The following is a 27,735-nucleotide window of genomic DNA, read 5'->3' on the forward strand; positions in this document are numbered from 1 at the left end:
GAGAGGGCAAGGCCCCAGAGCGGGGCAGAGACGGAACGCGAGGCGCGCAGTGTCAGCCCTAGAGAGGGCAAGGCCCCAGAGCGGGGCAGAACAAGCGGCGATAGCGAGCCGGCCCAAGGGCGCCGGTAGAGAGGGCGGCAGGAGCGAGCCAGGCCCAAGGGCGCTGGCATTAGGGCGGCAGGAGCGAGCCAGGCCCAAGGGCGCTGGCATTAGGGCGGCAGGAGCGAGCCAGGCCCAAGGGCGCCGGCATTAGGGCGGCAGGAGCGAGCCAGGCCCAGGCGGCGCCAGCGATTAGCTGGATGCCAGCGAGACAGGCCCTGGGTGCAGGGAGCAGGCTGGAGATAGGAGCCCGGCCCAAGGGGGCGCCAGGTGGGCGAGGAGCCCAGGGTGCCCGAGAGAGAGAGAACGAGGGCACCCGAGGGGTGAGGGACTAGACAAACATCCCCCAGAACAGCTGCGAGGCTTGGGGCGTGCTGAAGGGGAGGTTTGGAGGCACGCATAGCCCTTAAGGTGGGACGCATATAGATACCCCATTCTGGAGTAGGGACAGGAACCCCAGTACCGTCCACTAGGGAAACAGGCAGCCTCCCATATTACTTATTGGTCATCAGAGTCGTGGCGGGCGAGATTCTGAGGGTGCTATGTTCACCCTAACGTGACGGTAGGGGGCGCTAGGGCGTTCACGGCTGCCCCTAGGCCCCGCTCCCTCACAACTGGTGCATTGGCCGGGAACATTGGCCGTGCAAGGGGTAGTACCCGTGAACCCAGACGGGGAAAAGCGAACCCAGGAGATTAGGGCAGTAGACATTGTTGGGGCATGGATGCCCATTCGCAGAGTATGGTGCCGAGGCAGTAGGGCACATACGTGAGACAGCTGAAGTACAGTCCCTAGAGGGGCTTGAGGAGAACATGGAAGACCTCGTGAACAGGATGAGGTGTGAGGAGCTGGAAGAACAATTGCTCCAGCTCAGACAGGAACTAGATGTAGCAAACATCTGGAGAGAAAGTGCAGAGGCCAGAGCTGCCGCCCGGGAGCGACAATGGTCGCCGGGCAAAAAGAGTGGGGTGGCCAAAGAGATTAGACGCTTCCTAGCGGAGGAGGCGGAGAGGGTGCAGAGAGTAGAGCAAGGAATAGCGCTCGAAAAGAAGAAGAGCAAGAGCGGGAATACCGGCTTGGTGTTATGCAGGCAGAAGTGGGGCGCTGGAGGGACCAGGCCCTTGAGGCCAGCGAAACCCCGGCAAAGGCGAAAACGAAGTTACAGCTGAAGTTAGAGGTGTCCAGGGATCTTATTACGACCTTACGGAGAGAGATCCAGGCTCGTGAGGAGTAGATACAAGTCCTTCATGAGGACCTGGAGAGTTGGCGGGAGAGAGGCCTGAAAGCCGAAAGTATGGTAGACCAATTCCAAGAAGAGATCACCCAGAACCGCGGTCAACTTGAGGAGTCTAGAAAGTTCTGGGAGGTGCAGTATGAAAAGGTGAAAGCTGTTGTGGAAAAGGGCGAGAGGGAGAAGAGCCTGGGAGAGCTCAGGCAGCCTGAAGAAAGAGTTGGAGGCTGTAGAGGAGCTGCTACAGGTTTACCTAGGGGGTGTCCGGGAGGAACTCCAAGAGAGGGAAACCCTTATCAAGACCCTGAGGCAAACCGGGCCTCAATTAGAGAACCTTCAGCTCCAACGAGTACAGTGGCTGATGGAGGCTAAAGACCAGCGGGCTCTAGAAGCCCAGAGGGTCCAGCAGGTGGAGGAGCTGAGAGAACAAGGGCAGGGTCTGCAGATAGAAAGAGACCATCTCAAGGAGCAGACAGCAGCACTCGAAACTCTCCTGGCGGAGAGCCAGGTTAAGGTAACATCTCTTATGGCAGAAAGAGGGCAATTGCAACGGCAACTACGAGCCCTGGGGAAGGAGCTGCAGAGGCTGGATAAGGCTGCTCAGGAGGTTTTTGAGGCAGGTAGCCAGACGATAGGGAAGGACCTGAGAGACCACGAGGTACAAACCCTAGAAAGCTCGGCCAATCTAGAGCTAGAACAATGGAGGGAACAGAGTCAAATGTTGGAGGCCCTCCTCGCGGAGAGTCGGAATAGAGAAACTGGCCTCCTAGTAGAACAGGGGCAGCTGCTACAAGAGGTGCAAGCCCTGAAGGAGGGGCTGCAAGGGTTACAGCCATACCAGGGTGACCAATGGAAGTCCTCCGAGGTCGGCAGCCAAACTACCGGGGAACCTGTACAGGTTCAGCAAGTGGAAGAGACAAAGGGGAAAGATCTGATGGATTGGGGAGTGCAGACCCCCAGGAGAGCGGGCACCTGCGAGAAAGAGCTTGAGGCTATGAAAAGGCAGTTGCAGGAAAGAGAAGCCCTCATTGAGGTCTTAGAACGAAGTAGAGCCCAAGGTGAGGAGCCCCAGTCAGCAAAGACCCAGGGGTCAGTGAAGGGGAAATCTCCCAGAAGGGAAAATCATGACTATTCTGGGGATGACAGTGAACCCGGACAGTCAGGAGGGCCGGTCCAGAATGGGGACCCCTGCAGTCAAGGGACTAGATGCTTCGCATAAGGAGATCCAGGTGGACCTCTTTGAATGTTGGGAGTCAAAGTGGGCCCGGTGGCAAGAACTCCACCTGCAGGGCCTAGCTCAGTTAGAGCAGCAATTAGGAAAACTGGTTAGAGGGCCAGACAGGCTCTGTGCCCAAGGGGACTCCCTTAACCAACAAGGCAAGCGCAAGACTGGAGTTAGAGCCAAAGGAGCCAGGCCGCCCCAAAAGGAAAAGGGAGCACAAGTACAGGAAGGGAAGAGTGATAGACACCCAGCGGGGTGTAGACCAGGGCTGGAGAAGAGGCCCTACTTGTATATGGCCGGGATACCCCGACAGGTCACGTGGAGGACACTCAGGAACCTCATAGAAAGTAAAGTGGGGAAAGTGGCCTGGGTCCAAATTTATAAGGGCCCGGGAGGAAGATACACAGGCCGGGGTAAGGTCGAATTCTGGAGTAAGGAGGAAGCCCAAAAGGCACAAAGGTGCCAGTGGGAGATTTGGGGAAAACTCCAGGATGCCCAGGCACAACAGGAGAGCCGAGCGGCCCGACGAAACATCAGGCTGGAAGAAACCCGAAAGAGGACCAGAGAGTGGAAATCCCGGAGAGCGAGCCGAAGAGCAGCCGACGAGGTAGGGAATTTACCGAGGGCTGCTAATGTGGGGGGGCTACCTGTGGCGGGTAAACCCCAGTAAATCCTACGTGATGCACCCTCGGGTAAAAGGCGAGTTGGGGGCACCTTAAAACCTCTGCCACCCAAATTAGATGCTGCTGGAAGCCCCATGGGAACATCCCCAACGATGGGACATCTCGTGGAGAGGCTGAAGAGCCCCTCCCCGATGAGTTGGGAGCTTAAGGGGGGGGTATGTCACGGAGTCACGTAGGTGCCCCATGACTGTGAGGGTGATTGGCAGAACTGCCAATCGCCCAGGCAGCTCAGGTGCCGGTTACCAGGGCGACCAGGCGGGGCACGTGGCCAGAAGGGGGCAGAGCCAGGCCTTTATAAGCAGCTTAGGCCGGAGCCTGCCTCACAGTTCCCTTCTGGCTGCTGCAGGAGCAGGAGCAGGAGCTTGAGCTTGAGCTTGAGCTCGAGCTTGAGCTTGAGCTTGAGCTCTGCGGCTGAGCTGAGTGGCCTGAGTTAGTGGTCGCACTAACCGGCTGCAATGATGCGGGGAACAAGATCGCCCTGAAGGGAGGTAGGACTGAGAGCCCTGGCGGGGCTTGGAGTTATGGTTAGGCGTACGGAGCCTCTGTGTTTCTGTTGCAGCCAGATGGCGTGAGTTTAAGTTACAGTTTGCACCGGAGGACCGGGTGAGGCTGTAGGGGAGCGAGGAGTCCTCACAGGGGCTCCCCAACAGTTTGGGGGTTCCCAGTGCCCAGTAGGGGCACAGTGCCAGCTGAGCACTATTGTCTGTGCCGGAGAGGCACCGTATTGCGCCAGGGAGGCGCGGTGTGTGGGGTTGCCGACCCTGGCCCATAAGGGCGGTGTTTGCCCAGTCAGGCAAACGGACCCAGAGAAGGGTCAGACCCCGAGAAGGGTCAAGGGAACAGGCACGGCGGCGAGTGCCGTGCCTCTAGCGCGAGGCGCGCGGTGTCGGCCCTAGAGAGGGCAAGGCCCCAGAGCGGGGCAGAGACGGAGCGCGAGGCGCGCGGTGTCGGCCCTAGAGAGGGCAAGGCCCCAGAGCGGGGCAGAGACGGAGCGCGAGGCGCGCGGTGTCGGCCCTAGAGAGGGCAAGGCCCCAGAGCGGGGCAGAACAAGCGGCGATAGCGAGCCATGGCCCAAGGGCGCCGGTAGAGAGGGCGGCAGGAGCGAGCCATGGCCCAAGGGCGCCGGTAGAGAGGGCGGCAGGAGCGAGCCATGGCCCAAGGGCGCCAGCGATTAGCTGGACGCCAGCAAGACAGGCCCTGGGCGCAGGGAGCGGGCTGGAGATGGGCACCCTGGGCTCCTCGCCCATCTGGCGCCCCCTTGGGCCGGGCTCCTGAGAGAGAGAGAACGAGGGCACCCGAGGGGTGAGGGACTAGACAAACATCCCCCAGAACAGCTGCGAGGCTTGAGGCGTGCTGAAGGGGAGGTTTGGAGGCACGCATAGCCCTTAAGGCGGGACGCATATAGATACCCCATTCTGGAGTAGGGACAGGAGAACCCCAGTACCGTCCACTAAGGAAACAGGCAGCCTCCCATATTACTTATTGGTCATCAGAGTCGTGGCGGGCGAGATTCTGAGGGTGCTACGTTCACCCTAACATGACGGCAGGGGGCGCTAGGGAGTTCACGGCTGCCCCTAGGCCCCGCTCCCTCACACCTGTCTAGGTCCGATTGCAGCCTATTCCTCCCTTCTAGCATGCCCACACCCCCCAACATCTTAGTGTTGTCAGCAAACTTGAACAGGGTGCTTTTTACCCCCTTGTCCAAATCACTGATGAAGTTGAACAGTGCGGGCCTGAAGACCGAGCCCTGCAGAACCCCACTGCTCACATCCCTCCAGGTCGAAAATGACCCATCCACTACCACTCTGCGGGTGCGGCCCTCAGCCAGTTGGTGACCCAATTGACTGCGTGGGTGTCGACACCACAGTCCCCCACCCATGTTCACTCTGTGCCACCTCTGCGTGGAAACAAGACAGCAAAAGTGTGACCACACTGATGAAGAGAGGGCCCTCCTGGGTACGTGGTGCACATCAGAATTGAATAAAGCTATTGCCAAGGGGTACAGAGTAACTTAATTCTATGATGTCTGGCATTTTGCCGAGAAGTCTAGCACCCTTTTTTCACAGTACATAAAAATGCATCTCGGACAGAAGCAGGAAGCCTCAGGCTACCCTGCCTGGTGTACTGACCAAGAAAAACAAGAGAGATACGTGGCAATTTCTTGCAAAAAGAAGGCGTAACCTTATGCCCAGAGCATAACAAACCCAACCCTACAAAGTGCCAAATAGCAAAATTGTTTCTAAATTCTTTGTGGGGTAAATTCAGTCAGAGAACCAACTTGCCCAACACCAGCATCATTAGAGACCCCGAAGAACTTGTGGAAGAAATCAAACTTCGCGTTGTGGTTGAATCAGAACTGACAGAGCCAGCTTTTCTTTATTTAGGGCTATACTGTGATCACAGGGAGGATTCCATACAGCAAAGAGAATCGCCCACTTGTCTGTTTCAAAGGATTTCTCAGGCCCTCTAAGTTTACAAGCATATTTATACTAAAGACAGAAAAAGAGATAAAAAATACACCTTGGAGAAACAAAACAATAGCAAATTACACAGAAACTTAGAAAGTTTACTTAAACAAACTACCTATGCGTAGGGCAAGATATCAAGATAACCCAAGGAATGCGGATTCTTTATCTCAGAACATTTAAATTAAGCAGTATCAGCACTTCTGGTCTTTGTCTGTTTTTCTAGTCAAGTAAGCCAATTACTTCTACAAACTCTTTGGCTACTTCTTTTTTCCTGCCTATGAAGTTTCATCTTGCACCTTTATTGATGATGAGGCAGCCTGTGTGTCTTGGAAACACGCCAAAGAGCGTTACACTGGCTCTGGTAACACAAACATCTTTATAGCCTGTTTCACCATCACTTATGCACGCTTGGAGTTGTATGAGCTGTCAGACAGCTTGCAAGACTGGTGTCTGTACCACGACACAGATTCTGTGATATTTGTGAGCTGTGAGGGAGATTGGAACCCCCCGGTAGGTGATTATTTAGGCGAGCTCACCAGCGAAATCCCACCAGATAAACACATCACAGAGTTTGTGTTGGCCGGTCCGAAAACCTTCTCAAAAGCGGAACGGCTTTTCTAAAGAGGCTGTAAAATATGCCTCCCACACCAGCCCCGTACATCACGGGCACCCTCTGATATCTGGGAAGACCATACCCAGCCTGGGCTTTATAATAATTTCTGTACAAATTAGGGTGCCCATAGTTTTTTACCATCACCATCGTGCTTTTACTTATTTTAAAATCTCAGTCTTCTGGGGGCGTAGGTGAAGCTTAACGATCACCTTACCAAAGTGAAATGAGACGTGTTTGTTCTGATCCGTCTTTATTTCAGTGTTGATTGTGTTGATGTGGTGCTGTCTGATGGGGACATAATGCGAGTTGTCATATGTGATGGTGGCAAACTTGTTGTTGCTCCCATGGATAGCAAAGGTACCGAAAACTCCCCGACAAGCTGATGTTCCACAATGTCCGTGTAGATATACAGCGAATTGAACCCACCGGTAATATCAGCAGGGAAAGGTGTTTTTTTAGCAGAGACTCCGGGTAGCATTCCCAAAATATAGGCTAGCTCACCATGTGTATAAAAACCATAGAGTTCTCTTTGGATTTAAGTCCCACTTTCCCAAATGCTCGGTCATAGTGCATAACTAGTTCAGGCAGAGCAGGATGGGTGGTAATTGTATTGTTTATAAGATGCAGTAATTCTGTGATGGTTGTATAATAACCCCGAGGCAGGCTGTACCCCCATTTTTTAGTCCCAGAAATTATTTTGAAAGGCATGTCTTCGTTGATGTTGTTCCAGCTGTGCAGGTATTGTATTTCTGTTAACCCTATCTCCCAGTTCCCCAGCAGATCCAGAGATTTAACCAGTTGTATGGTAAAGCTTGAGCTGGTGTTCTGTGGAAAAATGCTGGCACATGCGTTGCTGGGCAAAGTAATGTAAAAGTTGCCATCGCACATAACGGTCTTCTGTCTGAGGTACCCCTGTGTGTTACAAACTTGGTTGGCTTCCACCCAGCTGTTAAATTTAGATGGCCACCCCAACCATTTCACCAACAACCTTTCCTTTCGTTGCTAAAATGTTTTCAACCCTGTAAACTCTGTCCTGTTTGGGGTTCGCTTTTTGTAGTTCTTCAGGATAGAAAGAACTCTCGATAGGTTTGTCTTCATAATCTTTTAGGTGGTATACAGGCATCTAGATGCGTCTAAGGACTTCATCTACTATAAAATCTCACCGGTGAATGTTTGTTCATAACCTTTTTCAAACCTCTCTTTGGTCCTAGACACTCTCACGTGGTCTCCTTTTCTAAACACAGGTGCTGCTGGTTTTATTTTGAAATAGTCCCCGTACACGGTTTTCCACACCCTTTGAGAGTTTGAGAAATTCACGTCAACAGGCCTGGTGAACATAGTTCTGTGAAAACTGTGGTTGTAGCTCTTTATAAACTCTGCTAACACATCAATGTAGCGAAAGGTGTTGCGGGCTGTAAAATACTTCCACATCTTTGATTTTAATGTTCTGTTAAACCTCTTTACCACCGCCGCTTTCACTTCACTATTTGTCACAAAATGGTGAATATTATACTGTTCTAACAGCTTGCTTAAAGACTTATTTAAAAATTCATTTCCCCGATCAGTCTGTAATTTTTGAGGAACACAGCCCTCTGTAAAAATGGTTTTAAAGGCCGGGGCTATTTCACCACCTGACTTGTCTTTTATACCCATGGCCCAGGCATACTTTGATAATATGTCTATCGCTGTTAAGATAAGCTTAACCCCACCACTGTGCTTGGAAAACTGCTGTATATCTACCAAATCTGCCTGCAGTTGCGCATCACTATCTGAAACAACTGTCTTGTTTGTTTTAAAACGTCTTCTTGCCGGTTTGTGTAGGGTGTAAGTATGCTGATCTGAAAGCCAAGCGGGCACCCCCTTCTGTTCAGAACCTTATTCTGTCTTCTGGTGGCTTCAAAAAGCGTGTTCACCCCACCAAAACTGCCAGCTTCACCAGGAGAGTAATAAACTTCCTTTAACATAGCCTCCTGTGTAGACATGTCTGGTAACCGCTTCCCCCAACACCCACCCACGCTAACACCCTTGTGGTACATTCAAACGCTTGAGGACAAATTTAAACCATGGCACAAAGATACCCTCTTCCAAATTCTCAATGTCTGCTTTGAGAGTCTGGGCTCCTCCATTTGCCTGTTCATTGGATCTTCCTGAACAGGGTCAGGCGTCTCAAAGAGTCTTTGGGCAAGGGGCTGTGTCTCCTCCTCAAAACTATTTCTATGGTAACACTTTCTATAAAGCCGTCTTGGGGTTGTAGTGAGTGGCCCTACAGGCGTTGTGAAAGAATCCATATCCGCCCCTGCTTGCCTTAGCACAGTCTCAGACAAACAGTGTGGTCGCTTGGGAAAGCAGATTGACCTGGTGCGGTTGCCACCCAAATCCCACCCCCTCTACTCATTCCAATTGGATCAGCATCATTCTTGGGAGGTCTGAGGCCTCTGAAACCTCTGCCAATTGGTTGGGGGCGGTGGGGCAGGTTGTTAGAGGGGTCACACCACCACCCTGCAACCCCATAGACCACACCTGTGCTCCGGTGGGGGGCTAGATCAGTCTGGGATCTGAGAGGCCATAACTACACCACGTGATCTAGGGTGGTTCTTGCAGCTTGAGGGGTTGGGCTTTAGGGGTCTTGCATGGGCTGTCCTTCTGATGTCATGGACCACATGGTGCTGATGTCACACACCACATGACTGGGGGTGGGGGCAGTATTGCTGTCACATACCACAAGACTGGGGGTGGGGGCAGAGTTGCTGATGTCACATACCACATGACTGGGGTCAGGAGGCATGGCTGGTGATGTCATGCATCACGTGACTAGGGTCAGGGGGTGGGACTGGTGATGTCACACACCATACAAGGGGGGAGGGGTGGGAGTTCTGGTCCCACCCACCTGTCACTTTTGCATTCAAGGGTGGAGAGCCTATATACTCCCAGTGAGGAGCCAGCATTTTATTTTTATTAAATTGGGATTTTTTTGGTTGATTTCCTGGGAATTTGCGACCAATGCTATTTATCACAGGGATTGCAGAGATTGCCATGTTTTATAGTTTCCGCGAAAACTGCTGTTTAACTAGGTCCCTACTGACGATGAAGTCAGGAAGACTTTCTTGGGATTTTGTTAATGGAACAAATGCTATTTCCAAATGTAAAAGTTTTATTTTAAAGATTTGCAGGGATTTACCCAGTAAATTTTTTACCTAGGCAATCAAATTAGATCCTAATTAGATGCTAAATACTGAAATTAATTTGTCAGCATGCATCAGACAGATGTAAAAACAATGGCAGGAGTGATAGGATGATGTTTAGTCAAATTCTGCCTACAAATAGTCACTGAATGTTTCTGTTAAAAGGATTAGGCCTCTTGAAATGGAGGGAGGAAGCAGAGCAGAAGGAAGAGGCCAAGGTCCTTCTCTCTCCAAGGATCCAATGACTTTGTGGTCCATTACCTTCCTCGGTTCTCTGTGGCCCTGTCTCAAGGACCTAGCATCCAGTTCTGCTCCTGAAACTACCTATTCTTGGGGAAACCCAGTGCAGTCCCCAGTCCCAAGCAGCGCAGCAGACAGTTTCTTCAGTAAAGGCATGTGTTGGGGCAAAGGCTACTCAGCCAGAGGTTCTCTGTCCCTTCCAATAGGGTTAAGTGGTTCTTCTACCCCAGCCAAGGCCACATAGCTCTAAGCACCTCCAAAAACATTCAGCTGTTCCCTTTCCACTTCCCCAGAGTTCCTCCATTCTCAGTCCCCAGATTCTTCTGCCCAGCAGGTGACAGGCTGGTCCACCACCATCTTTATCTACTTTGGACACCTCCTGGGTATTGGCTCATCTTTGTTAATATGTCAAGCTAGTCATTCAAACCTGTTGATGCTGAAGGTCCACCTTGTCTCCTGTATGTAGCCAGCTCTAGCACTCTGGCACTTAATCCTTTATTCTCTGAGCATGACAACATGAACACAATTAACACACAAATATCACAATAAAACCTGTAATCCATCATGCATTCTGTCAGTTCCATGCTGTCAGTTAAATTTGCTATGTTAAATCAGTTGAACCTGCTAAGAAACAGGGGTGTCAAACTTGCCCCAGGCCAGATCTGAGGGGCCAGTTTTTGTTTTTTTTTTAAAGACATTTTTCATGTTCCAAGCTGAATGAGCCAAATCAAATCCAAATCCTTGAGTCAGTCCAGAACTGTAAGTGGCCCTACAACTGGCAAACATCCTCCATCCGCACCAGGGGCTTCAGATATTTCTGTCTTTTGGCAGGCATCCTATGTTCATGCCCAAGCCTGGGGTTTGGATGCCCCCAAGTTTTGCCTGCCCTCAGCCATATGGCCACAGGAGTAAGCTAGGGAAGAGCCTCCCATTTCCATGAAATGGGTTGTAAGCCCCAACACCTCAGCAGCTGCTGAACCACACCAGAAGAGTAGTTATCCCCGGGAGGGCTTAAGGAAAACTGCCTTTATGGACCCAGATACAGGGCCACCTGCTGCAATGGTAGCCAGTCCAAAGGTGGCTGTAGCAGTTTTGTGTGGGAAGCAATAGTGGAGTGGGAGCGGCAGTGTGAGCTTAGTAGCAGCAGGTAAACTGAATGCAGGGGAAGTGGGGCTGTCAGCACAGCCCTTACCCTGTTTCACTGACAGCCATATATAGTGGGGTAGGGGCTCTAAATTCTCTGGAAGGCCATGCCCACAACTTTCAGTAGCCTGCTCATAACTCTGGGGGTTGGATCTGGCCCATAGGTTGTATGTTTGACATCCTTGCTCTAACCTATATGCAGATTCTCTGTGAGCACACCCATTTAATGCCCTAGGCCTATTTTAATTTAATGTTGCAATGCAAGAGGCAGGAGGTCTGAGAGCAAGTTTGCTTCAGTATGGCTGTTTTTCACCTCTTTCACCAAGTCCAAGAATCGGAACTCTTTCGAGACTTTGGAGTTTGTAAACTAGCGGATGTTTTGCAGGCAACACAGAACAGCTTTTTCAAAACAAGATAGCTTTTATTAATTAACAAAAGAGTTTTATTTTAGGGTCCTTGGGTAGGAACAGAAAAACAAACCATACATGCGTGTGCATTACTTGCTTCTCTGCCCAAAACATCAAGAGTTTATCTCCTTCTGCAATGGGCAGCTACAGTGACTTCAGTTCTTCATTTCAGACTTGTTATACTGTGTTTACATGTTCTGCCTTCTGTACTAGCAGCTATTGCAGTTAGGGTTCGGTCACTCATTCTCATTTGTCTCTCCAAGGTAACTGGTTCATATGGTGGTATTTTGTTCATGCCAGCCAATATGCATAACCTACACGTGTCGGGAAAGGAATTAGGAACGAGGAGCTTCCTATACCATCAAGTATTGTCCGTTGTGCTAACTGCAGACATTTCTAAAATCAGCACTTTAAACCCTTACACACAACTACATAGAACAATATCTGAAACACCCAGGATACCCATAGGTAAAATCAAGAAGTTAGAGCACTGCCACAGTCCTGCCTCTGCAGTGACAGAGAAGTAGTTGGGTAATTAATATATGCACAGAAGAACTAGGAAAAGGATTGTGCTCCATGCTGCCAAGGAAGCCAAACACCTCCACAGTCCATACTAATCTGACTTAAGAAAAAAAAATCCTCCTTGGAACCAGATTTGATGATTGGTGTTGCCCCCAGTGGAAGAGCAAGATGTTCTAATCTCTGGATTTTTGTAAGTACTGGCAGCAGCATCAACTCACTTCAGTTAAAACACTCCGGCCATACCTGTGACCAATGCCCTAATGCCTCAGAGGAAGGCAGATGCCACTACCATTCATAAGGGAAAAAGAATTATTTCTCAACCCCACGTAGCAAACAAAAGCCTTGAGACACAGGATTACTGGATGTCTACCACGCTACAGAGCTCCCTTTATACCACAACCTAGGGACTGCAATGCAAACACATGACTCCTTACCACTGCACTGCCAGTTAAGCCAAACTCCATGACCCTTCCCAAACGTATCCAGTCCCATTTTAAAGAGATTTCTGTTCCTGGCCCCCATGTTGCATGGAAGCCTGTTCCAAAACATCGTGCTGCTGATAGTCGGCTTGTCCCTTCTAATTTCCAGTCTAACGGTACCTGTAGCCAGTGTGTAGCTCGGGTCAGTTTTCAGCCTAAAAACTCTTTTCCTTCCCCAGTATTCAGGTTGTGAATCAGCTTGTTACGCGACTGATCGCATCCCTTCCTGACCTCTCATACAGGATCGTATCTGGGGTGGATAGAGCAGTGTCACACCTCACTTTCAGTCCTGCTCCACCCAAAGCTTAAAACCAACTGTCAGGCAGCACTGAGGGAACCACTTGATTTCATGGCTCCTTATCTACCTGCCCCCTCCTAGACTCTTCATCCCAGGTTTGACGGCCCCTCTCCTGTTTAACCCCCCAGACGCTCCACCATTGAAGCTAGGAGGCTTGGCGCTGCCCTGTTCGCTGCTCCTGGTCACCGAGCTCCTACCCCACAGCCCTGCTTGCTCTCACTCATTCCAATCCGTAACTTGGCTTCGGTCTTGTACTGAACAATACAGCCCCGTGTCAGCAACGCTTGTAGTTCGCTTTTAAGCGGAGGGAAATAGACGCGCTGTGTTACCCGCCCCTCAGCCTCTGCATCAATCCTAGCGCTCCCGTGGGCGCATGCCGCCTGTCTCTCGGTTCCCTGCCCTGCTCTGGGCCACCTGCTCCCATCTTCGCCGGCCTCGGCTTGGCTGTGCTTTGCGCGGGTCCTAGCCGTGCGGGCCGACCAGGCGGCCGCTCCTCGGCCATGACAGCAGCCCGGCTGGCGCGCGGAGCGACAGCGACGCCTGGCCCCACGCAGCGGGGAGGGGCCGGGGCCTGGCCCACCGCCGAGGCGCGGGGGGAGGAGCCGGGAGGGGCGGGGAAGTATCGCGGTGCTGCAGCCGGCAGTCGCCGCCAGTCGCTCCCGGAGCGGGGCCGCGATGGCGCCGCGGGGAGTCGCCCCCCAGCGCGGGGCGGCGGGCAGGCGCTGAAGGAAATGGCCACCGAGCCCCCGCGCCGGGCGCAGCCTCCCCCCGCGGGGGGCGACGGCGCCGAGCCCGAGCCCGAGCCCGAGCTCGAGGCGGCTGCGGCCGGGGCTGGGGGCTGGCGCCGGGGGCTGAACGGCTGCGTGCCGCTGGCGCACCAGGTGGCCGGACACATGTACGGCAAGGATAAAGGCGGTGAGTGCGGGAGGGTCGGCTCTGCGGCGGCCGCCACCTCCTCCCCGGGGACACGGGGCTCCCCGCCGCCGGGCCCCGAGGCCGCCCAGTCCCGTTCCCCGACGGCTGCTTCCCCGCCAGCTCGGAGGCAGCTGGATGGCGGTGGAGCCCGCCGGGGCTGCGGAGCGCGGCTCCAGGCCCTTGGCGCAGGGGTCCCGGGGGGCTGCGGGAGACTCTGGGCCTCCCCTTCCCCTGTGCACGAGCTGTAGGCCCCGGCCGCAGCAGCAGGTCCCCTGTTTTGCACCCAACCATTTTTTCGTGCTTTGAAGACCAGGTTGAGCTGCCACAAATGTTGGCTTCAGGCCTTTCTCAGGTAAGCTTGGGAAATCCTGTAGCTTGGGCAATGCAGCTTCTCCCTGAGGTAATCCAGATTGACCCTGGGCAAGAGTAGGTCGAAGGAAGGATCTGCAGGAGATCTCATTTGCAAAGGCTTCAGTGGCAGCGCAGGTAATTGCCTGGTGCTGCTGTTGGCCCAGCTGTTCGATACCAGGAAATGCCCGCTTTTGACAGAGAGCCTACGTTTGAATGGGTGTCTCAAACGCTTGTGAAACCCTCTTCCGATTTGTCCGTTTCTTCTCATTTTTGTTTCTTGCAGGAGGTGTGATATTATGGTGCTAAAGTGTTGAAGTCTGTCTTTAGGAAAAGATCACTTCAGCCAGAAATTAAACATAGTGGTTGGCTTGCTTCTGAGTCGGGTATTAACCTGTTCAAGGAAATTGCAGTTCAGGCTGGTCACTTTTCGTTTCACTTGATGACTTTGCTGGTCATCTTAAAAACATAGATTTTATTTAAATTGCATCTATTTCTCTACCATGAGTGTCTCTGGAACACGGCCAAATATATCTTGTATCTTGCCCAGTTAGAGGGCTCCAGTTAGTATGTGTTTTGTTTCTTTCTTTTTTGGTGTATACTAACATTTAAAACCAGTGTCCTTTATAGCCAGATCTGGCAACTACTAGCATGAGTTAGAAAGCTTTTGTTTATGACAGATGCATGATAAACAACAGTGTTGAATAAACTTTGGAAGTAGAATATGTCTGTGACAAAATTTATTGCTTAGCAGATATGTTAATACTCATTCCACGTAACTTCTCAACCACAGTTTTCTAAAGAAAAATTGTGTAAGCATAACATTGTGTCAGATGCTTATGTCCCATTCTTTTTTTTAACTTTTAAACAACCCTCCTGAAAGTGTGCTTTTTCCCTTTTTAAAAAGAAAAGCTTCTCAAGAAATTCACTTACTGCTCTTTCAAAATTTTGGATTATAAAATACTGCTTTGTTCTTCAGGACTATTTTCTGCCTTTTATGTGTGTGGTGCTGGGGGGGTTGTTTTTGCATTGTAGATGAAGTTGAGGGATTGATCTCTTCAAAGATTTACCCTCGAATGATAGGTAGGAGGATTTTGTAAATCTTATCTGGTAACAAATGTAGGAAGAGATGGCAAATCTTATTGGGTAGTGCATGCATTATGTGGGGAGAAAAAGGTGGTGATATTATGGTTGTCATATCCTTTATTTGCTTTTTAAAATTTGGTTCTGCTAGCAGTCTTTAGTACAAGTCTTTTTAAACACTGTGTTATGTTGGTGGCTCATCTTGAAATTGTTCTAGTTAAAAGTATATCGAAAAGCTGTTGCTGGATCATTCGCTATTATCTAAGACTTAAAGGCCAAAAGACCCCTTCCCTTTACCATTGTAAGGGAATGAGGTAAAATTATTGATGTACCACAAAGGATTACAACATATTTGCCAAATTTTGCTGGTGGAATCTGGAGCTCTAGCTTGAAATATTTGTTGGCTTCCCTTAGCTAGGGCAGGCTGAAGAGACTGATCAGTCAGCAAGCACCAAACTTCAAACTGGAAGAAGAACTCTTTGACTTTTTTTTTTTTTTTTTACAGAGGATACTGGATCACATTCTAAAGCTGTCCCAGCATCCAAAACGGCTTCTACTACAATGCAAGTCAGAGTGCAGAGACTGGCTATTTCAAAGACTTGTGTTTTTCGTTAGTTTGTTATTGTGGGGCTAAAAGGATCCTTACTTGAAAGGAAAACTCACAACTGTCTGTATAGCAGAGACCAGACCAGGCATCACTAGAATGTTACTGGGTAATTAACAGATTAGTACACTTGTAAAAATTACACTAGTACTCTTGTAAAATGTGTATAGTGCTAGAGTAAAGAAAAAACGGGGGGACTAAAAAAATCACCAGTTGCCTACAGTATTGCCATACTTGCTTCTGGGCTTCTACCAGTAAATAAAGAATAATAGTTGATGAGTAGCACCACATTTTATACAATCTGGAAATGTTTAGTTTGAGGAGTTAAACTGAAGTTCTTGATTAAGCAAATTAAAGGCTGAGTGTGTCAGAAGTGGTCTTTCTGTGTAGGTATCTTGAACTTTTTTTACACAGGTATTACTTGGCGACAAAGAAAAAAATAAAAATGAAGGTTGCTTGGCAGTATCTTTGGCTCTTCCAGAGTGCTAGGTTCAACACCACTGAAACTCTTGAAAACCAGGAAAAACTATAGTATTAAGTATGTGTCTGCTTAACTTGATCTGTTCCTTTCTGAGTGATGCTCTGGCATGTCCAGATGTACACATGCCTTGCCAATTTCACTTTTGAACTGTACTAAACATTGTGACAAATTGCACAGACCTTTCGCCCTTAGCTATACATGTCGGCCAAAGTGGCCCCTTCACTTATACGTTAATAAATCCACAGCTCATACTCATCTCCCACCTAACTGCTGAGGGTCCAGATGGCATGAAAACTCTTGTGCTGCTTTACTGACATAATCTATGGAATGCTATGCTGCAGTGAAGTCTACAGTATCTCTTGAGAGATGCAGGCATTTTTAATTTGCTTGTATGTAATAGGGGTCATTCCTCCCCCCCCACCCCCCCTCACAGCCATAGTCCTCTCAGATTAAGTCAGATCAAAATTGTAGTTCTTTTGAGTTGTATCAAAGAGTGAAGGGATTTCTCAAGTACAACACCTAACAAAGGATACAGCTGGAATACTTGTGGAAAATTTCCTTTAGCTATTGCCTGTTCTGGGAGTGATGGGGAACACAGTTAAGGGTTTCTGGACATGCACTCAAATTCAGGAAAACCAGAAAGTAAATAGTTAAAAGTTTTGTTGAACTCATCTCTGTGGCAGGGCATGAGAACTATTCACTGGCTTTATTTTGTTGTTAACAGAAGTTAATGGATTTCCTGCTCTCTTCTTTTTTTTTTTTTTTTAGCATAGAGTTTTGTAGGAGTAAGTTAGGCGCCTAGCCGCTTGTAGTTCTGATGTGGGCTTGCAGCTGAGATGCTCTGCATAGGTGAAGGTATAGGGCAGTATACGATTTCTGAGTGCTGTTTCCCATCTGGAACATTGTCAGAGTGAAATGCGGATTACAGTTGTGCAGTGAATTTTTTTGGAGTATGCGGTTACTAATGTTGGTGAGAGATCACAGACATGATCTGTGTGCCAAAATCTTGACAGTTTTATTATGTGATGTCTACACCAATTTTAAGCATGTAAGAAGAGCTCACTCACCTCTCTCTTTCTCCCCGCCTACAAACCATCTCCTATAATATATAGTCCCTCTCAGTCATTTCAGGCTCACTTTCCTTTTCCTGTTCCATTAAGCCACTAGTATTTTAGAACCCCTTAGCACATAAACAATTGCTTTTTGTTATTTGGCACTCTGTATCTCAGGGTCCTTCTGTACATTATATAGCAGAAAAAAGCTTACTTGAACATTTCATGCTTTTAGTTGTATAGCGTGAGCTATAGGCTGCACCCTCAGTGTGGCCTTTCATCAGCTGGGTTCCTTCTCTCACCTTGCTGTCACTTCCTTGCCTACTTCTTTTACTCAGTGGAGGGGCTGCATCTGTCTTAAGTCTATATTTCCCTGTAACAGATTTAAATGGTACTGTGAGAGCTCCCTCCCCCACTCAGGACTGATTTGCCATGAATGAGAAGGGAAGAAAGGGTCAGTCCCTTCCAGATTCTAGTATATGTACCCAGGGTAAGAGGAGGGACTCCACCTCAATAGGTGGTAGCAATACCTGATCCTAAGCAATAAGCTTGCCTCTGTCTATGGAGCTTTAACTTTTTGTTGATTAACTTGTCAGTGTTGCTTTGCCAAAGGAAGAAAGGATGCCACACTGCAGTGAAGGTAAATGTCAAGTGAGTGAGCTCTCTTGAGGCTTATCAGAGTCATTATGAGCATCTTTACATGTGCTGGGGGGAGGGTGAGGGTACGGACAACATGCCTTAATTAGAGCGACTCTTGGAGACATGAAGTGTTTCCCACAGCTTGTGTATTCACTATCCTGCATGTCAAAATGGTGATGGGAGCGTTTTAACTAAACCTCATTGGACGGCTTTAGTTAAAGCACCCTGCTGCCATTTTGAAGTGTGGGGATGTTGAATACGCGAGACGTAAGGCCTGCTGGAGTGTGATAATTAGCATGCTCCAGCAGACTCAATTAATTGAGTCTGCTCCAACGTGCTACAACAGCACGTCAGAGCAGCGTGCCCACATGTTTACGGGCACCCTATATGATTTCCTATGCACATGCCCCCAAAAAGTAGAATCTGCCAGCATTTAGAAAAGCTGTCTTTTTGAGGGTGTCTTACAAATGTATGTTCAAATGACTCCAGTTATAGAATACCAAGTTGACCCTGTACCCTCATGACATACTGTGTTTTGGGGCAATCTGAGTAAGCATTATAGCTTTTAGAGTGTTTAGAAGAATCTTTGTTTAATTTAAACTAGCTGAGCTACAATTCTTCTGTTATCTTTGCAGCATGTAGTTTGTGCCTAAAGAGGAAACAACTGGCCTGTAAGAAGTGTTGGAAAATGGCCCTTCCTTCCCTCTCTTGTGCAGAAAATAAAATGATTGTTATGAGTGGTTTTGTCCTTAGAACACAAAAACTTAGTAGTCTTTCACCCATCCTGTTACATTTGTATACTCCTTAGTCTGGAAGGAGCAATTTTGAAATATTATAAAATTTTCACAAGTGACTAAATATTTTTTAAAAATCAAGCTCCCTTAAGAATTTTTGAAAAATGTAGGTAATATCTTCTGCATAATGCCAGTCAAATTCAGATTACTTCTCATCTCTAAGAGAGAAATTTTGGCCTATCTTTGTAAAAGCATATTGAGATATTTGAAATGGGAAGGGGTAAAGGTGATTCTAAAGCAGCTGTTCAGAAAATGTGATGAATTGATGTGTTTGTAATTCTGCCATGTTTAAGTTCAAAATATTTATGCGGTAGTAATGTAAAAATCAAGTAAAAACCTGTCTTGTCGTAGGTGTTTCGATATGCTGGGAAGGTACATGTGCAAAGAGACAGCCCCATTGTGTTTTCTGTTGGCAAAATACAGCAGTATGATAGCAGCATAGTTTTATCACTTGATTATAAGCACAGTAAGACATGGATCTTTATTCTGTACAAAACTAGCCCTCCTTCCCCCAATTATATTGGTATGATTGTCAAGTGATGAGCTTTTTTTTGTTTGTTTGTTTTTTAATTTATTCATGGTGGGAGGTGAGGGTGTGGAATCATATCCTTATAAAAGGTGTCAGAGAAACAGGGCTTTGATTTCCAGACTGCCCTTTACCTTTGTACATAGGGCTTCATATGTAGATGAGTCCTGTATTGTTAGGAGTGACTAATCTAAACGACAAGTAAACTTCAAGCAAAAGCAGATTACGCTAAACTTCAAGTAATATTTTACTGTGGTCGTAATCCAAAGTGCAACACAAACCACTCTAATAATGATTTTATCTTTCAAGTTCGGATTTACTTGGTTAATACAATATTGCATGGGTTTTGCTTGGAGAAGCATTTCCCTGGCACTTTTACCTTTTAAATTATTTAACACTGATATTGAAATGACTTGAAACTTGTTTAACTTATTCTTTAAAATTTGTTTAGGTGGGAACTGTTAGTAATTTAGGCTGTAGTGACAAGTGTTTTGAAGTAACTTGATTTCAGACTTAGTTATGTCACTTACATCATTAGAATGTTTTTCTAATTTTTAACCAGCTAATGAAACTTATGGTTGACCTAAATTGTCCTTTGTATCTTGTCTGTTACTACAGACAAGTTGTCAAGTCATTATCAGAACAATGGACAAAAAATAAGGATTCTAGAAAACACTGTTCAGACCAGTAGTTTGAATGATGGGGAAAGTGACTGGCAAGACACCTGAACTCTTTTATGGTATTTATAACTGACAACCTTGCATAGGTCACATAAATATGTGGTTCAATGCACAAACAACTTACAGAGAATTAAAAAAAAATATTTATTTTAAGAAGTTGCCTTTTCTGTGGCTTTATTTTGCTTCCAAGACTATTCAAGGAAATGCATTTAAATGTAATTTTCCTAGAATGCTACCTATTTTAATAGCAGTGAAATTGCTTGCTTGTGACTAGCATTGTTTACAGTGGCTCATAACCTTGTATTACTTTTACAAAGCTGTAAAAGTCCACGAAGGGACTTATTTGAGAAATAGATTTTTTTTTTTGTAGCTACAACAGTTGACCCATCTGATAGTTGTCACATTCTAGCTGCCCTTTTCCTTTTGATTTTTTTTCCTTCCCCTTTTTATGCATGGAAAAAGAATCTATCATTTGAAAGGTCTGACATGAATGAGTTCTAGCAAGAACTTTCTTACCCTGAAGTAATTTTTTTTTTTCCTTTTAATTAGAATGATGTTCCTCAGTTTCTTTTCTCTTTAGCACAAGGTATAGGATTTTCCTCAAAGGCATACTGCGATATTGGCTTAGCCCTTGGATGAGAGCCAGCCATTTCAGGTAGTGTTTAGAATGGCTTCTTGGACTTCCCTTTCTCCAATCTTTGACTATTTGCCCAAATAATTTAAATGCATGTAAAATGATTGAGTTGAAATTGTGCATGAATTTTTATACCGCAAAGTAAGTCTTAAAACTGTGCCTGCACAAGCAATTTGTTTGAGATCAGCTTTAATGGCTTATCTGACAGCAATGCTGCTGAGAAGCTGTGTGAGAAATGAACAGTGTTACAATAGAATATTATATGATACCAACTATGCAAAACCCCTTCCTTGTTTTGAAATATGCATGAGTTGCTGAAACCCAGAAGTTGATACTAAGATGGATCAATTCTTTTTGCAGGTTGTAGCATCTTACAGTATTGACATTTGTTAGTCACCTTCAAACAAAGAACACCCTCCCAATAACTTTGGTTTGTGTAATCACTTGTTTATTAAAGTGCTTTAAGTTAGTGCTTTAATGCACTTTTCAAATCACAGCTCATTAATGCTCCTTGACAAAAATATAACAAAAAGTTAGTTGTTACAGAAATGGTGGGGGAGAAAATAGTGTGAGGAAATATTTCATTATAAAGTTTTACAGAGGTCTGGGATAAATAATGACATATGTGGATGTTTCTTTCCAACATAATGTACCAGCCTGTTGTCTCCTGAAGTGTGATCTATTGAGAGCTGGGAAGGGGGCTGGGATTTAATTTTCTTTGTTCTGTTTTGTTTTTACATGAGATTGGGGGATTCAGGTAAATTGGAGAGAGTTTACAACCCCTCAGAGTGATTTATCTTCAATGTTATGCCTGTTGTATCATTCGGATATTAGTGATTTTAATCTGGAAAATAATTTGAAGGCTGTAATTAAAACAAAAAGGTCTCACCATATATTGGAAAGATAGTATCATATATAGATGGCTGAGTGTTTCTGCTTTAGTTAATCATTTTAGACCTTTTAAAGATGTATCCATTTGATTGCATCTTCAGAATGCCGCTGTAAGAGAACTGCATAAATTGAGAGAAACAAACATGACCTTGAAACGTTTAGTTCAGTGAGAAAATTTGAGTAGGAAAACCCATCAAAAGCCTGAGTCAGTGCACATGCCATGTGTGTAACTACTATTGTTTTCATATTTCCCCCCCAGAGATGCCACAGGATGAGGTGTAAACTCTGCAGAAACAATAAAACTTGTCCTGTTCAGTTCCAGAAGGGCTAGTGCTCTTGGCATTCCGTTAAGCCTTACTTTAAAAAAAACACAGTTCTGCTAATATGCCATATGATGTTTGTAGCAATTGTAACCACAGGCAGGCTTAATAAAATTTCAGAAATAAGGAAATGAAAAATGGATATAATACTCAACACCTCCTCATGAGCCCAACAGCTATTGATCTTTGCTCTATAAAGATGACAGCCCTATGGCACCCTTTTCTGATACTTCAATCATAAAAACCAGACTGGATCTCTTTGCCCTGTTCTTTTTCCTATTGTTCTGTTCTCCCCAGTGGCATCATGATGTACAACAAAGCAGCACACATTTCGTGGAAATTCACCTCATGGAGGTGGATAGATGAGAGAGGCAAAGGTGTGAACTGATATCTTCAGGATGCACTTGTTCCTCCTGGAACTATTTTCTGTCTGCAGTTGAACATATGGATCTCAGATTGGCCTCTTTGATCATCTCTGGATTCACCAGTGACTCTACTGGAAAACAGTCATCCTTGTATTCAGGGACTGTCAATGACTGTGTTCTCATGGTTATGTGAAATAGCACGTGTTTGAAGTGAGGGAAAACTGATACGTCCACTGCTGCAAAGTTGAGGCAATTTGTATAACCTAATATATTTTTCTATGAGAGATCCACTTATGCCTGCCAGTATCTGCTTTAAGCAAGGGTGGGCAAAATATGGCCTGTGGGCTAACTCCGGCTCACTAATTGATTGGATCCAGCCTGTGGCTGCCCCCGTGGTGCTCCAGGTCACCTTCTACCATCTCCCAACTGCGGATGGGGGAGCTATGTGAACTGGCTGGGGCTGGGACTGGCAGGCACAGGCTGCCCTAGGAGGGAGCAGATGGGGCTCAGTCCTGTGAAGAGTGCTACAGAGGCAGCCATGAACCAGATGTGCCTCCTTATCCCTGGCTGGCTCTTGAGGCTTAGTGTGAAAACAGCTCCCCCACACACATGCGTTCCCCTCTCATGCCCCTCACACAATTTTCAAGAGTAAGATTTTATTTTGAGCTATTATGCAATTGCCTCTATATACAGTACTTAAAAATGGAGTAAAAATATTTTTTGAAATAAAACTAAAATATGTTACAGTAGATGTTTGATTGTTTTAGTATATGACTTGTTTTTTTAAAATCTGTAATTGGTTAAAAAGATACCTTCTAAAAATTTTATGTGTGTGGCTCTTGACAACTCACCAGAACTTGTTAAGTGGCTCTCCTGCTGAAATAATTGCCCGCCCCTGATATAGAGGGTTTGCTGTGGTATTTGTCTATTTCCATGCCTCTGTACAAAGAGTTGCAGGAGAAATTGAATTGAGGAGTTGGACTACCTCTAGTATCATACTTCCTAGCTTTAAAAAATATGAGTTGTATCTTTTTTTAGAATTAAGTTTAGAACAACCTGTTTGTTTTCTAGGTATTCTGCAGCATCCAGATGGCACAGTCTTGAAGCAATTGCAGCCACCACCTCGGGGTCCCAGAGAACAGGAGTTTTACAACAAGGTAAGAATCCTGCTTTATGGTTATAGTTGATCTTAATGAAGGTTGAATTATATTTCTGACTTAAAAGGTTCCCTGGCCCTTACTAAGAGGAAAGTTTAAGTGATACAACAGGCAAGCAGGGCACAGTTTATTCACATGTGAGGCTAATTTTCAAATTCTGCTTAAGTGTCAAGATTGAATGATGTTGTAATGCAGGGGTATTCAACCTTTTTGGATGTGGGGGAGATATAGGGGTGGTGCCCACATTCTGTGGCCCCACTGACACTCATTACCACCACACCCCACTTTTTCTGTGGCTGGCTGCGTGTGTGGCTTCGGGGCTGCTGATGGGCCTTGCGCCTGGCCAATCGCAGGCCTCCTGTCAGCAGCCCATGGAGCTGCATGTACAACTGGCCATGGGAAAGTGGCATGGAGTGGTGGCAGCCACCACATGCTACCTTACCGTTGGGCCAGGCAGCACCTATGCGGCCCACAGAGGGCCAGTGCTGCCCTTGCTCCCTCTTCCTTCCCCCCACAGCCCTGCTCCTGGGAGCAGGCATAGAAACACACTCCTCCCTTCTCCCCCCCCCCCCCATTGGCCACTGGGCCACTGTGAGGGTCTCAATCGGGAGAGTGAGTTGAAGTGGGGGATGGGAAGGCGCCGTAGTGTGCTGCATGGGGCTGGCAGCACCTGGTGTGCCCCTTTTTCCCCCCCCTCCCCCCCCTTGGTAAGAGGTGAACGTGCTGGGGTGATCCACCATGGCATTCCAGGGTGTGCTTCATCCCTGCCCCCGCCCCCACCGTGTATCCCTGAAGACCTTTTTAAGTACCCCTGGGGGTATGCATAGCCCTGGTTGACAACCCCTGTTGTAATGGCAGTGTTGTGTGAGAAGACTTTTATGTTGTTTAGATCTTGTTGCTGTTGATATCTGTTCTTTGAATGCTTGATCTAGTCTCTAAGTAAGACTCTGAGCTCTCTTGCTCCATAAACAATAGTAAGGGTTTAGTCAATTCTATATATAATGTTTTTTCCCTTAAAGAAAGCATTGACTTTTCTGACTGCAAAGCCACTATGTGTACTGCCAACTTCTTATTCCTTCCTAGTCTCCCTTACTTTTTTTTATAGAATGTAGTATTGCAAAAATGCATATCATGCATATTGCCTATCCTGCCAGTTGTGGCTCACTATAAAGAGTTCTGCTTCCTTCTCTGTTATGCTTAAAAAACCCCAAACAGACAAATAACTCCTCCCCCCCACAAAGCAATTCCCACCAATCCCATCCCACTATATCTTGTAACTAAAAGCAAGCCAGCAACACTCTCTTCGTGTATGTGAAACTCTCAGTTTATTGAGAATTTTACAGCATTTTCTTCCCACAATTTCTGTATACTTGTTACAACTTTTTTATTATATTTTTTCAAGACAAGAGTTTAATGCACTTTGTATATAGTCCAAACCTTTTGTCATTCTTGAGTTTGCTTTATTGATTAAATCAGATAAACAAAATTTAAGACGCTATGTGGTTTATGTTTAGTCAAGGCTTGTTAGTTAGTGGAGTTTTTTCCTATGGGGCCCATATTCCGTCTACCTTAAGATGTCCCAGCCCTTTTAACAGATTAGTGTAAATTAGGATCTGGGAATGTAGAAAACTATATATGGCAGTTAAACGGTGGTTTGTCTACCTTAGGGGTGGGCCTGTGTTTCTTAGGACTTAGTACTGAAAAGCTTCGGAGGAAGATGAAAGAGAGCCTAGATCATGGAATAACAATAACCTTGTTAGTTAGTAGGTTTTGTCCCAAAGCAGGAGACTTGCTATGTCCTTAATCCTAAAAAGAAAAATAAAAGAACAGCCGTGGCTACTCATTGTTTTGATAAACATCCTTTAAAAATCCAGTTAGCTTTTTGTCTTTTGTCTTACGACATGTTGCTCTAAGGGCTTTTACTATTCATTGTGCGTGTGTGTGTGTGGTTTTTTGTGTGTTTAAGAATTGCATTTCCTTTTCATTTTGTTAAGCTTGGTGTTCCCTCCCTTAATACAAGAATATGGGAACATTTAGGGAAAACAAAAAACAAATAGCGATTTTAATGGCCTTTTCTGCATCGTTTTATTATTTTCTGTAGCATAACCCTCCATCTCTCTTAACCCTCTGGATCTTTTTTGTTTACAATGTGGATGTGCACATGCATATGTATGCATGCAACCCCCGACTGTGCTGTAGATTTTAAAAGTTATTTGAACTGTCAGATTCCACCTTCGTTACTCAGACCTACACTATTTATGTTGAATATTTACTTGTCATATAAAGTATATTATAGAACTTTATGGTAATATATGTATGTGTACAAAATAGGCTTTTATGTGACTATGTAGCATCAAATATTTCTAGTAGAATATATTGAAGTGTCATATTCCTGTCATGTGGATCAGAATCCTGAGCATGCTGTATTTCATAGACATTAGGGCTGGAAGGGACCTCGGAAGATCATCAAGTCCAGCCCCCCTCCTGAAAGGCAGGAAGTCAGCCGGGGTCCTAGGATCCCAGCAAGATGAGCATCCAATTTACTCTTGAAGGTGTTCAATGTAGGTGCTTGAACCACCTCCGATGGCGGGCTGTTCCAGATCTTGGGGGCTCAGACAGTAAAGAAATTCTTCCTTATGTCTAGCCTGAAACAGTCTTGCAGTATTTTATGACTGTTCAACCTCGTCACCCCTTGGGGCGCTCTGGTGAACAAATGTTCCCCCAGAAACTGGTGGTCACCCCTGATAAACTTATAGGTAGCCATTAGATCACCCCTGAGCCAGTGTTCCTCCAGGCTAAAGAGCCCCATGGTTCTTAGCCTGTTGTCATGTGCGTGGCTCTTCTCTGGACTCTCACAAGCTTCTCATCCTTTTTGAATTGTGGAGCCCAAAACTGGACGTAGTACTCTAGCTGTGGCCTTACCAAGGCCAAGTACAAGGGGAGAAAGACATCCCAGGATTTGCTTGAGGAGCCATCTATAGATGCAAGCCAGCGTTTTGGTCGCTTTACTAGCTGCAGCATCACAATGCAGGCTCATGTTCATCTTGTGGTCAATGATGACACCCAAGTCCCTTTCATCTGTAGTGCTAGCCAGTGTAGCACTGCCAAGCCTATAAGGATGCTGCAGGTTTTTCTTCCCATGGTGGAGAACCTTGCATTTTTCAGTGTTGAACACCATCCAGTTCTCATCTGCCTATTTGCTGAGCCTGTCCGGGTCAGCCTGGATCACCTACCTGTCTTCTGGTGTGGATGCTTTGCCCCAAAGTTTGGTGTCATTGGTGAACTTGGCCAGTCCGCTTCTGACTCCAATGTCCACCTTATTAATGAAGGTGTTGAACAGTATGGGTCAAGGACAGAGCCTTCGGGTCACAGGACACCATGATGATTGACTTCCATCAATTACAACCCTCTGGGTCTGACCACGGAGGCAGTTTCCCAGCCAGTGGATCGTGGTGGACTCAAGGCCACAATTGGCCAGTTTTGCCAAGAGGTGATCATGGGATACCAGATCAAAGGCTTTTTTTGACGTCAGGATACATGACATCATCTCTTCTCCCTTGTCCAGGTGATAGGTCACCAGGTTGTAAAAGGAAATGAGATTGGTCAGTCAAGACCTACCCACAACAAACCCATGCTGGCTATCCCTCAGGATGTTGGCGTTGGCCAGTCCATTAAGGATGGCCTCTTTAATAAACTTTTCTAAGATCTTCCCTGGACTAGAAGTCAGGCTGATGGGCCTGTAGTTTGCCAGATCCCCTTTCCTCCCTTTCTTGAAGATAGGCACCACACTGGCCTTCTTCCGGTCTTTGGGCACTATACCAGAGTGCCAGGAGGTTTCAGAGATCCATGCCAGAGGCTTGGGTTGTGATGCTTACCAGCTCCTTGAGTATCCTGGAGTGTAGATTGTCAGGGCTAGCTGACTTGAAGGTATCCAGCCTCTCAAGGTGTTCTTTCACAAGGTCAGCATTGATGAAGGGCAGGGGATCTCCCTCATCTGGACCTGCCTGTCCTGTAGTGGGCATGGCCATCCCATGGGACTGATGAAAGACTGATGCAAAGTACTCATTTAATATGTTGGCTTTTTCCTGGGTGCAAGTTGTCAGTTGTCCCATCTGGTTCAGCAGGGGTCCAATGTTGCCCTTGCTTTTCCTCCAGCTCCTCACATATCTGAAAAAGGACTTTTTATTGTCCTTGATGCTTGATGCTATTTGGAGTTCAGTTGCAGTCTTGGCTTTCCTGCTTTGTTCCCTGCAGGACCAGACCAGTGCAGAATGTTCTTCTTTGGAGGTGAATCCCATCCTCCATCCTTTTTATAGAAGGTAACATGGATTTTATGAAAAATGAAAGCTTTTGTATTGAAATATTTGTGTTCTACACGTTTTCAAATGGCAGAATCCAGAAACTCGGGAAGGTGGAGAGACTTCTTAAAAAGTTTACTACCCAGTCTGTAGATTTCTAACAACTATTTTTGAGTCTTGAGGGTTTTGTGTGTGTTAATTAAAGATTCTTAGTTAAGTCTCAAAAAGAAATGTTTTATATTTTGTAATTGTTTTGAATAAAGATGGCTGCTAAATGAGGCATGCAATGATGCAATTGAAAACAATATTTATATGTTTGTATAACTTTATATTTGATGTTATAACACTACTAAAATAGAAATT

The 27,735-nt window shown here is 46.6% G+C and overlaps 1 protein-coding gene across 2 annotated transcripts in view; it reads left to right on the top strand.

The window, feature by feature from the left end:
- The first annotated feature begins 13,172 nt into the window (after positions 1-13,172).
- Positions 13,173-27,735, top strand: part of IPMK (inositol polyphosphate multikinase) — a 57,032-nt gene continuing 42,469 nt past the window's right edge. Inside the window, exons 1-3 of one of the 2 annotated variants that reach the window (XM_090057522.1) lie at positions 13,361-13,500; positions 15,437-15,644; positions 22,989-23,074. In XM_090057522.1, the coding sequence (XP_089913648.1) occupies positions 15,635-15,644; positions 22,989-23,074 (96 nt within the window). In that variant the 5' untranslated portion in view covers positions 13,361-13,500; positions 15,437-15,634. Of the gene's footprint in view, positions 13,501-15,436; positions 15,645-22,988; positions 23,075-27,735 lie in introns of both variants that reach the window. The other variant, XM_090057520.1, reaches the window with a different exon arrangement.

This window comes from Crocodylus siamensis, chromosome 7 (genome assembly GCF_052110815.1).
Source record: "Crocodylus siamensis isolate JL-2025a chromosome 7, ASM5211081v1, whole genome shotgun sequence".
NCBI classification, from domain to species: domain Eukaryota; kingdom Metazoa; phylum Chordata; order Crocodylia; family Crocodylidae; genus Crocodylus; species Crocodylus siamensis.